The sequence below is a fragment of the Poecilia reticulata genome, linkage group LG6, assembly GCF_000633615.1.
Source record: "Poecilia reticulata strain Guanapo linkage group LG6, Guppy_female_1.0+MT, whole genome shotgun sequence".
In the NCBI taxonomy this organism is placed as follows: domain Eukaryota; kingdom Metazoa; phylum Chordata; class Actinopteri; order Cyprinodontiformes; family Poeciliidae; genus Poecilia; species Poecilia reticulata.
In genome coordinates this window covers 12,232,734-12,245,199 of record NC_024336.1, presented here as the reverse complement: position 1 = coordinate 12,245,199, position 12,466 = coordinate 12,232,734, and the positions used below count along the sequence as shown (strand labels likewise).

The 12,466-nt window shown below is 40.6% G+C and overlaps 1 protein-coding gene across 1 annotated transcript; it reads right to left on the bottom strand.

Moving 5' to 3' along the window:
• Nucleotides 1-6: 6 nt before the first annotated feature.
• Nucleotides 7-11,451, bottom strand: oaz2a (ornithine decarboxylase antizyme 2a). Its single transcript, XM_008411206.2, is given in 6 exon segments — nucleotides 7-279; nucleotides 1,047-1,132; nucleotides 1,424-1,596; nucleotides 3,904-3,984; nucleotides 3,986-4,052; nucleotides 11,225-11,451. Coding segments are annotated over 6 exon segments (648 nt in total). The 5' UTR covers nucleotides 11,335-11,451; the 3' UTR covers nucleotides 7-148.
• Between the last annotated feature and the right edge of the window lie 1,015 nt (nucleotides 11,452-12,466).

The window sequence follows — 12,466 nt, the reverse complement described above, 5'->3', positions numbered from 1 at the left end:
TCTTCAGGGAGAAAACAGCGGCATCACAGAGACCCCTCCGCCCGGCGCGACCGCTGTCAGAGGATAGGCTGAAGACTGGGAGGAGTAGGGGTATGGAAGGGGAGTGGGGGGGAGAGGGTGGGTGTGGGGTGGGCGAGGGAGGTGATGGTCACTCTTCATCCGAGCTGCTGTTGTCCAGAGAGTAAGCCATGAAGGCCAGATCGGGTCGGGCTGGTACCATGGGGTTGCCCGGCTTCACCATCTCGAAGCCCATGTAGTGGAACGTCTTGATGATGACCACTGGAAGGGGAAACGGGGAATCGGGTTTAGAATCGCCATGGAAACCACCCATACAGGGAAAAACTCGCTAAATCTAATGGATGTTTGTAGAAACGTGTTCCTTTCCCTTCTAATCGGCTGCAAATCAATTATTTTTGACGATTAATCGAAAAAAAAAAAAAAAAAAAACTGGGCACATTCTGCAGAATATTTGTGTAACCACTAAAAACCACTACATTTTATTTTTATACAACGTTAGAAATACATAAGAAAAAGTTTTTTAAAAATCCTTTTTTAAATAATGTTTTTATTATAGGGTGTACAAAAAAAAAACCTAGCATTTACTGCATCCTAAAAATTAATAAAAAAGAACAAAGGATTCATCACATGCAGCCAAACTATATTGTAGTTGAGTAATTTTACAATTAACTGACTAAATACCAGTTAATTTTTTTTCCCTTTACAAAATTTGTTTCAGGTGAAGGCAACTCTTGAGAAGTTCTGAATTGAAGATACTTAGAGAAAAGGAAAGGTGTTCATCTTAAATGCAAAACGTACAAATGTTTTTTGTAGTTTTAGCTTAATTGCTGCTCTGACTGTATTGTTCTTTCAGCAAAAAGCCTTTTTTTTTTTTTAAAGAGTCTGAGCATTTGAGCAAACGATTAATCGATGAATAAATTAGTTGGCGACTATTTCAAAAGTTGACTAATTGTTTCTTTGCTGTGCCTTCCTTTGTGCTGGCCTCTTAAATAAATAATAATCGTTCTGAAATGACAGGAGCTTCTTACTTCGATCCTCTCTGTTTTTGTGGAACCACAGGAAGACGTAGTTAACCTTCAGCTTCTCCTCGGCGAACTCCAGCAGCGCGGTCAGCCTGGAGACAGAAGCATGAGATGAAGTTGGAGAGCGAGGAAAAGATGGGCAGTGATGATGCATAAAGTTGCCCCTCTCCCCTCACCCCCCCTTCTTCTTTTTACATAAGCGATGCAATTTTACAAAATGCAGGGCAGCAGCAGAGCTGGCAGCAGGATTGGGTTACAGTTACACACACAGCCAGGAAACACAATGCTACCTGCCAGAAGTCATTTATGAAACTAGTCCCATCAAAGCATTTTGCAAATAGAACCCCAATTCACAGCATTCCCCAGGACGCTCTCAAACGTACCCCTCTTTGCTCCCTTCGGCCAGCGAACCTGCTGGGACCTCCAGGAAGAGGCTGTCCCCTGAAAGTGCCGTGTCCCAGAAGGCCGAGCGGCGCTCAGTCAGCTGGTAGTGGAAGCGGAGAAGCGAGGGTCTCCCGCCGACCGGGGAGGCCTGCGTCACCGTCAACCTGTCATCCTACCAAGGGGGGGAAACGACAAGCAGACGGGCTCAGAGTCCAAACGTTCTGATGCAGATTAATAACGAAACAGAGGAAAAATGACAAAGAAACTAACATGGGGGGCTTCAACCGTCACTAATGGAGCGTTTCTGTTGATTATACTCAGTCGATAAAATCAATTATCAGTTTAATGGATTCTTTTTTTAAACACCAGTGCTCTCCTTGGGTTTCCACAGTTCAGAGTGATGTCAGCACAGTAAGGGCGGCCATCTTGTTTGACAGCTTCTGTTTGTTTGCACTCTGAATTCTGGTCAACTCTGCTACACAATCGTAGGGCCAGAAATCTTTATTTTTTAATTAGGAGAATTAAGTCATGTTACCAGACTGAAGTCAGAATACTACAGGGATAGAGTATTAATTTTATAGAAACTCAAACATGAAAAATGACAAAAAAATTTAAATGAGAAAAGTTGAGAATCTTGTGACATTACACTTTGATATATGTTTTCCAGATAATAATCCTTTGACACATCAGCATCTAGTCCTCAGTGGTGGGAGTTTGAAATGATTGTGCAAACAACTATTTCGAAAGAGTTAGTTGCGTCAGATCCTGATAGCCGAACTTTTTTCTATAACAACATTTTTCTCGTTATTTTAAGATGTTTTTTCGGGTATAATTGCGTCTTTTTCTGCAAGTGACAATTTTCTCATAATTAAACAAAATGTATTATTGCCTGGCCCTAATGCTGTGTCGTACGACTCTCAGACTGAAATAACAGCCACTTTTGGAAAGTATTTTCAAGTCTAGTATGAAAGACAAATGGGAGATTTTATTGCTCAGTCCTAGTTTCTATATTTTAAGCCCAGAAAACTCTGGGAGCTTTAAGATTCAAGATCAAGTTATGGACCAATAGAAACAAGTCCTTTCAATGTCAAAGAGGAAGTAGTCGTGATATTTTTAAATGAAGCACAAGAGTGCCTTATCAGCAGTTTTGAAAATTATCTATAACGACAATTATGCGGTATAGGAGACCACTTCTGCCTTCTTTATGTAAAGAAACGGACATAAAACAAAAAAAAAAAAAAAAAAAAAAAAAAAAACCCTGTCGGAGTGCGACGTCTGCCTTGGATAACACAGATTCAGATCTTTGTGTCCCGAGCCGGTCGGGGCAGAAAGGGCATCACGCTCACCGGCGGATGAGGATGGTAATGACAGTTATGACTGAAGAGTCTGATCCTAAACCTCTAATCCTCCACAGGCTAGCCGGTCACATGTCGGGATGCAGCTTCAGTCCAACACGTCGCTCGCTCGCTGAGCAATCAGTCGTTTGTTTTAATCACAATGAAATAAAAATGCTTTCTTTTGTCAAATCCAACTGTGTTCAAATGAAACCAGGTGAGTGAGGCATTAAATCCTGGGATGATGCACATTCTTTTTTAAGCTAAAAAAATAAATAAAAATGAGAGTAAAGCTCATTACTAATATGTGTTGAATGCAGCGAGTCATGACAGCCTCTGACGGATAATGCACTCAGCACAATTATAACGATCATCACCTGAAGAGCTTGAAGTGGATCAGAAAAAGCATGCAAAACTGTGTAGCTGGTAGAGAAACATTAAAGTCCATACAGACATCTGTCTTTTGATTGGCCAACTTTTAGATGTCTGTATGGAACAATAGTAATAATGAGCTTCTCTTTGTTGGATGTTTATTCAGGTCAGATATGCTAAGAAGCTGTAAGTTAGCATTAAAGGGGCGGTATTACGTGTTTTCCAGGCCCATAGTGACATTTTATAGCATAAACAAATAATGTCTTCAGTTATAAAAATGGTGTGTTGACTTGGAAAAAAAAAATTCTTCCCGATTTAAATGCATTGAATCTGGGCTTCTGTTTCTTTAAAAACTTTTTCTGAAACTCCACCTCCAGGAAGTCGTCACAACATGGCTCCTCTATTAACCCTTTAACAACATTGTACCAGCGTTTCATTGAGAAGTAGTTCATATAATGAGCTCACAGTTCCACTACATGTTTGCCAATTGCTGCTGGCTAGTCTAGAGGAGCCGAATCTGGAGCTCAGAGGAGGAGCTGCGCTTCGAAGGCGGGGCTAGGTCCAACTAGGCGTTTTGCACAGCTCAATGGTTGCCATGGGAGATTAAAGGATTTCTCAAATATGCATGAAAGAATTAAGGCAACTCTCCAGGTATGTTTTTGAAGAGGGAATAATAATACGATGTAAAGCAAAAAAAATAAAATAAAATAAAAAATTGATTTTACATGATAGTGGCTCTTTAAAGATTAAGTCGTTCATTCCAGTTGCCTCACCTTGTGTATTAGCACGGCATGAGAGTGATCCCTGACCGTCCCTCGCCCACCCGGGATCTTCAGCTGTGGGTGAGGGGCATCAGGAGCACCACAGAGGCCCCGGAGCCTGAGGGATAGAGCTGGGCTTCAAGGCCCCCGATAACCAGGAACTGCAAAAGAAAACAAAACAAGACGCAGATAAACCACTTCCTGTCTCAGCTGTCTCACAAAGCTATGGACGATGACTTGGCTCCAAGCAAAGCCTTTACATTAAGAAGATTGTAGCATCACAACAGAAGAAAAAAAACCAGCCACATGCTCAAGCTCCGAGCTAAAACGACAACAGCAGTAAAAAGAAAAGCTGAGGATTAATCATAGTAAATCAAAATACCTCTAGTGCGAATAAGAAGCTACAAAATGGATGTTAACTTTAGCGTCTCGAAGGCCGGGCTAGCAGTTTCTTTCCCCAAAAAATGTTGCCACATGATGGACTTGAAGTGTAGGAGCCCGACACAGCAGCTCAGTTTAGTTGAGTTTTCAAACAGTGAAACTACTTCCCTTTGTTCTGAAGGCATTTATTTTTATTTGTGGGAAAATATGAAAATAGCAAATATTGCAATGACGATATTTGTTGGTCTTTGTTTTCTTCAACATGCTTTCTGAACTTTAATGGTTTAATCACCCACATCTCCATCAGGTGATAAAAGACGGTGGACGTCTTTCAAGATGGCCTCTGATAACGTGGCCCTCAAAGCAGGAATACTTTTTGTGGTTTATTCTTCACTATGACTTCTGGAATATGTTGGTCAATAATATATTAGCAAGATATAGACTAATAATCACAAACAAAACACATCATAACTATTTGATTGCAAGAGGAAGCAAATATTTTGCTCCAACTTTCTGTAAAACCGGTATGAGCAGCACTTCTCTTAGAAAATACTGATGTTTTACACCTCTAATAACCTACAATGCTGAAGGAAACAAGTTTCCACTTTATGTCTCAGTTCAGACATTATCGGACATCTGGGACAACAAATATATATTTATGCATTTTGGTCTCCCATCCGTATGAAAACTTGGTTTAATATCACTAAAAATGAATTTTTGTAAAATCTCAGACCAAAGTGTAGATTTGAGAAAATGCTGTATTTGTGTTTGCATGTGTAAATGGGACAACTGAGAATCAGGCATTACAGCCTGCGACAAATAATGCGGCAATAGTTCTTTATGATTCCCAATGAACAGTCCTGTGTTTCATTAACTTAATATTCTAGCACACCATTTAAAAGTAGTTCAAATGAACCCTGAAGCATCATGTTTTATCCCCAACAGGTGGTCGTGGTTGTTTTTGAAGCATTCCGATTGGCTGACATAGATTTTAGCTTTGCGCTATACTGCCCCCTATGGGCTTGGTGTGTTTAAAACAACGCCAAGGGGCAGATTTGTGTGGGTTCAGGTGGACAAAAACTTTTATGAAAGTGATCTTGTGTGCGTGCGTGTAAACAATTTCAGGGAAATATTTGTTTTTATAAAGACATCTATTTGTGAATATGACTTTAGTTGATACGAGATAACTACTAAGTATAAGACCAAACAGGAAGAACCTGTTTCCCAAGAGGAATAATGTCTTCCGATTTGCAAAGTCTTATTCTGTCAATTAAATTTTTAAGAAAGTTTTATTTACGTTTTGACAGTTCAAAAGCAGCATTTTACCCAAGTCCAAGATTTCTCTATTAAAAGCAGTTTACATGTCTAAAGTTTAGGATTATGTCTTGTACAGTTTCAAGTAGTTCTTATCCAACCAATTACAGAACTTTTTTTTTGTTAATTTTTTTGTCGAGGGTTTCAGTCCACTGACTCTTGTTCTCTCAGATTGTTTATTTATAAGGAGCCCGGCAGACATGAAAGACTAGGATTTATTATGACTGCATTTCAAAGAGGTCCAAATGGCCCCATGCATGTGCTGGGAGGCACGCATCACAAACGAGCGCCTGATCTGTAAACAACTCTGTAAATAACTTTGTGGGCCTTTTGGGAACACCTCCGCGTTTCGAGTTTCAGATGGTGGCTGGAAGCAGTCGGGCCATGGTATCTTCACTGCATCACCACAGATGCTCTGCATGTTGTGGATTAAACTGTAATCGGTCAATACAAACTCTGTCAGCAACAAGCCGCCTGACTCTATTCTGCGTCTCACTTTCCAAGTCACGTTCCAGAGAGGAACATCTCTACTTTCTGGGAGACGGAGGAAAGGAGGCGTGGCCTCAGCCTCCCCCGCCGACCGGGTTGGTAACGTGGACGACCTGAACAGCACAAACCAGCAGAGCGTGCAATGGAAAAACGAGGCTTTCAAATTAAGGCTGACTTTGATCCCTTTTTAATTTCTGAGTATAGACAGCATATATTTTTTGTTTTTAATAGAGTTCAAAATAGAAAACATTCTCATATTTTATCATGCTACAAACTCCAATTTCTGTGTATTTAATTGGAATTTGACCAAATAATTTTTTTATTTTTTCGTGTCCAGGAACATTCGGTGTGGTGTGAATTATGACTCATGTCTACAAAACCAGAACTTCATAAAACCACATCTGGATGTCTGTAGAGGCCTCTACCAGCTCATCTTTTAAAACATTGCAACATATTGTCAATTGTATTCATATCTGGACTTTGACTCGGGCAGTCAGAATGCATGAATGCGCCATGACATCAATTCGCTCCACTGTTGCTCCGGCTGTTTGTTTAGGGGTGTTAGAATAAAGGGGTTGAATATAATAGCAAGCCATACTTCCATTTCACAGAATACATGCTACCAACTAAAACAACAATGGTCAAGGGGTATTAGAGTGCACCATGATGCATTCCTCTATGTCTAAAATAACCTGAAATAGAAACTTTTAACAATCTCAACAGCCAAACTGATATCAGGAACACCAGTGACAAGAGGTACAACTCAGATGGATGAAGCCACCCGAGAGCTCGCCAAGATATCCAGACCTACTTCTCCGGTTCCGTCTTCCCTTTCAGAGACGGAGACCGTCCTTGATGGAAATGCCAGGTTGTTTTGAAAGGCAAAACTCTTGTCGTCCTCTGACATTTCTGTCACACTCTTTGGAACCCATACCCACCCTCCTGTAGCGGCTGCAGACATCAGCCACCGCCCCACCGCACTCAGCGCGAGACTCTAAAAATGGAATATGGGTTACATATTCATGTTTGACTTATGGAGCTACAGGCTGTACCGTTGTGAAGGCCAAGCACATTCACAAGCTGCATTAATATGCCGGTGAGGATTTAATCAGCTGTGTGTTGGGAGTTGAGACTGAGAGATGCCAAGTGCGTCACCGCCTCGTTGTGCAAGGGGGGAGAAGTGAGAGGGACAGATGCCGCCACTGCTGGGCTGCTCTTCCTGAAGCTGAGATTTTTTATGAGCTCTGATTCAAGTCGGATCATTTCGGAGTGTGAATGGAGAGGAGGTCAGCGTAGAGTCGGGCATGGGGTTCAAACACAAAGACAAAACATTAATGACGTGTTCACTGGAGGAAGGGAAGGACCGAGGTGCATGAGGCCGAAAGTCAACTGGTTTGCAAACGGAAACGATTTGATGTTTCCGGACAGTGCTTTGGATTTAGCACAAACGACAAAAGATGGCGCATACAGGAAAGAAAACGGAGACTGAACCGGACCTTCTCCATTCCACGGACAGAGAGCCATGCAGCGTGATGGAAAAGACACGGAGACAGAAACAGGAAAGGTACACGTGCTGTGAAACCTGAGCACGGATGGACGTATTCCTGTCAAAACACATGACTCTGACCCCTGGGCCCACCTTGGCGGCGCTCGACTGGTCAGACACAAACAAGTCGACTGAAATGCCCCATCATCTGGAACTCAACTACACTACTATCCCTTCAACATTTTGTACAATTGACTCAAATTTGTCTTCGTCAGCTTTTGATGCATTTGTCCATTTTTCTTTGTGCAACAGCTCCAGCAAAGTTAAACTGGATGGAGCAAAACAGAAGCGCTGGCTGTATGGTTTCAGTCATCAACCAGAGAGTTTCAATAAGAATATTGTGGTGAGAAACGCCACCAACTCCAAGTTGCAGCAGGACTAAAACGGGCGTGGTTGTCCAACCAAAGCTTCAACATAAAACTGAAAAAAATAAAATAAAATTTTAATGACTTCTTATGCTGTTTATTAATTGTACCGTTTTTGACAAAATTGTAAAGCCAACCTTGTTTTGCTATAAACTTTGTTTGTCTTTTGCACGACAAATATTGTCCTGAGACAACAGATAAAAAAGTGGCCAGTCGGTCAATTCTGGTACATTTACAGAAATGTTAATTTATGTGCTCCGCCTCCATCAAATGAATTAAAGACATTTTGAATTTCAACATAGGGTTCCAAATAGGGGTGGATATTTACCGTAAAAAAATTCTTATAAGAATTTTGATTCATCGCTGCCATGATAAATTTAATGATAATAAAACCCCCACAACTGACAATATGATTGGAAATGTCATTTTTCCCCCATTCTCTCCATTGTTTGTTCCACAAGAGCATCTTTAATATCAGTCAATTCAAAAATATGATTAAATCCAGTTACTGTGCGCAGTTTAGTCAAACAAATCGCATCTTTTTTTAAGCAAGTTGAATCTTGAAGATTTTTTCCAAGAACAATATTTGTGTTTGTGGTGCTGTTAATGCTGTGTCATGCAGTCACAGTCACCTAAAAATGTAATAAATAGTTTCCCCCCCCACCCCCCCATCTATATTAGCACCACAATCAAACTCCATATTTCCCACTCCTAGTTCTGACTATAAAGCCAAGTGATTAGAGGATTCTCCGGAGGAAGACGGCATTCTGCATCCAGAACACTGATCTCCGACCACGCAGATTAACATCTCAAGACTGGCGATTCCAGAGTCAGACGTCAGCAGAAACTGCTCGGCAAAGTTGACGTCCAAGTGCCCTGATGGAAAATTCAATCCTGAATCTCCCGGCAACGGCCGAGACGCTCCATCTGCCAGTGAATTAGAGGGACACCAACTAGCACTCAGGTAGCCTGGGACAGAACATTTATCCTGCCCAGCGTGTGACGAGCCCCAGCACTCGTCCCTTCAACACACACATTCCAGTGATGGTTTGAAAGGTGACCCGTCAGAAAGAGCGGGGTTATATAACCAGCTGATGTAGGCCAGTAACTGCCTTCAGCAGACAGGGTCACAGCAGCGGAGCAAATATAGTCGCAGCATCAATTTATCTTCTCCACACTCCTCACTGCAGGTCAGGACATTGACCCATAGAGGACAAAAATAAGACCTCTGTCTTGGAATGCAGAAAGAAAAAAAACAGGCTACAATTCAATTTGTTTATTCATCTTAAATTGACAAGGATTTGTTTCCATGACTGAAAGGAGCTATAAGCCAACGTATTAAAAAGACAAACGCTGTGCAACACTAGCTGGTTTCCATTACAAATGTGCGAAGAACATTGTCGGTATTCCACTAATGTTGAAAAGATGCAATTTTGCAATTGCAGCGTCTCCATTAAATAAGAAACGCAATTAAAAATTGCACGTGAATAAGTTTATTCATGCGATAATTCAAGAACAAACTCATGATTTATCATGTGTTGGGAGTGTCATGCCGCACCATGATTCTCCAACTACTTGCCATCAGTTGGTTTGAGCCAGTGGCAACATCCGGTTGTTGATCACGCGACTTGTGCGATGTGAAAAAAAGTGTTTCCATGGTAGTTTTTCAAAAATAAACCAATTCTGAGACGGTCTAAAAACCCAACTCATCCAAGCACCAAAACCATTTATTGAGAGTTTTTTTCTCTTAATTGCAGTGTTTTCATTGAGCGAGATTATTTCTAAATGTCAAATTGCTTGGTGAACAGAAACGCAGGCAGTGACGCATTAAAGCATAACACCTCAGAATTTAAGTGATACGAGCCATGTTGCTACAAATGACTCAGCCACAGTGCACGACTGGTACAAGTCTGAACCTATACCAAGATTACGTTGAGGACATCATCTCTCAACTGCTGGAGTACCTTTGTGCAAAGTCCGGTAACAAGAATGCCAGAACCAGTGATTTTAGACATCCATGTCTGAACCTCACATACATCACAAAGATGTTCTTCTTTCAAATCAAAAGCCCAATTCAGTGAACTACAAAAGTTCTGCTTCTCATCATTCTAAACAGCCAATACCAGGAAAAGGTATTTGGTCACCTTCACCTTTTTCCAGCACCAGTAATGTTTCAAAATAAAGTCAATGAAAGTAGAGAGAGTACTTTCAATGACGTGCCTGCGTGTTGTTCAGGCCGACAGCTTAAGAGCCCAAGACTTCAGCAGATAACGGGAAGTGAAGATCTGAAGATCCTTTTGAGCTTTGAGCTTCCATCTCTCATGGAACATCCAGAATTTGGGAATGCTGGTCGAATTTTGTAATTTCTCAAATGATCCTTTTTTGGGAAGGAATTACAGATGGATACTGCCTATATAAAATGTCAAATCTAATTTGGTCTTTTTGTTTCTAATTTTGCACATCGTGTCTTTAACTCATTTGAAAGTAACTTCTGACCACATAGAGCAGAAATATTACAAAGAAATTATCAATGCTGTTCTTTTTCTTCTCATATCTCTTGCAGAGATTTTTGAATGGGCTACAATCTGTAGCAACAGCTAAAAGTTTCGGGAAAAATAATTTTAAGAAAACATCTGACATCGGCCACAAAATTCTGATCAGCACGCTGCGACGTCACTCGATTTTTGGGGTCCAGTTTCCAGTTTTTTTTTTTTTTTCATTTATATACATGCATGTTGTGTTGTTAAGAAATGAGTTGATGAATTAGAAAAAGTTAGCCACCGTAAAGTTGGGTATCAGGGTAAAACGGGAGAGAAACCAGAGGAAAGCTGCTGCTGTATTTTATAAATCGCCGAAAACTACTTCAATTTGAGACAAAACTAGAAACCGTTGCAATCTGATTCAGAGCTTTTTCTTTCGACCAAACTGAAAACTAAAAAACTAGATCTCCACTTCTATTCATTCCTGTTGGTGAAAGTGTAAAAAAAAAAAAAAAAAGGAGTTCCTTCCTCCTCGGACTTTAACTAGCTTCTTTGTGAACAGCGCCTCCAAGTATTTGTCGATTTTTAGCCCGTTTACTTTGAGAGCAACAAGCAAGTTCAACAATTTAATAGTTTCCTTAGAAGTAAATAGGCCAAAAAAATACTGCGGTGACACGGTCAAAAACAGTCGCCAACAGCGGTTAACCTATCGGCACATATTTCAGTGGGGAAGAAAAAAACTGCGAGCAACTTCCTACCTTTCCTCTGTGTTCAGCATGATAGCTTCGAGGAAACTCGACTCTTTAGGTCCTTTTTGACAACCAGAACGGCTACTGTTCAACAGGAAGTCCACAGATAAGTTAACCATCCGCAAGTTGAAGCAAACCCCGTCGGTAGTTCAGTGTTGGTGTCGCTTGTTTACATGAAGGGACAACACACCTTACATCACTCAGCTGTTCGCCCAGTCTGTACGAGCAGCGCAGGAGCACTGGCTTTTAAAGCTGCAGCAAGGCATTATGGGTAACCCACCTCGGGCTGTTGTTTTTTTTGTTTGTTTTTTTGGCTTCCAGGAAATAAAAACTTACAGTAAAAGGTTAATTTCGTTTCAACTGCCTCAAAACAGTTGGTGTCAACAGTTACATCTTTTTTTTAAATCACTTGTGCAAAAAACAAGGAATAAATAAATTATAAAATTATACACGGGATAGTTCGTTTTATTTTTTTGCTGAGAGTTTCATCGCAAAGTTTACAAGCAGCTAATTTGTTGCTTTTTAGAGCAGTGGCTAGCTAATTTTTCAGCCATTGGCCCACAAAACAAAAATGGAAGAGGCTAGTGACCCTGACTATTGCCTGAGCGTGCAAGTATTTTTACTGAGTCAGATAAAATACTCAGTGGCACAACGACACAATCAGCATCAACAGCAAATTTATTGACCAATATATTTATTATTTTCAAATCCTGTCTGTTTGTATGTTGCACTTTAAAAACTTGCATAGGCTTTCTTATTACTATTTTTAGGTATGTAGGCTATTTTCTGGACCCCAGCTTTGGGAACACAGTAGAAAGAAGGATAAAGTGAGACTTTTAAGATTTGGAGCATTGATGAGCATGGTGGTGGCAGCATCATGCTATTAATCTTCTTCACTCCCAGGATGTGTTTTGCAAAATGGATGCTACACTGAAGCTAAAGCACTGTGCTTCATACAAACTAGATATTATAGGTAGTGTGTGTGATTATTATGCCTTGGATGTATAATTTTTACTAATGCTAATTAGAGATAATCTAATGTCAAACATCAGATGTGAACCTGTTCTTTCAGAAAAATTTATAATTTAAGGCTAAAGATGTATTAAACTTAAGCCAAGAGTAGTGGACGTTTTCCGCATATAAATTTTCCTGACGGTTATCTTGAGATCACAATGTGATTTGTGTGTGTACTAAATGAGATTTAGCACATGCGCGCACACACACACACACACACACACACACACACACACA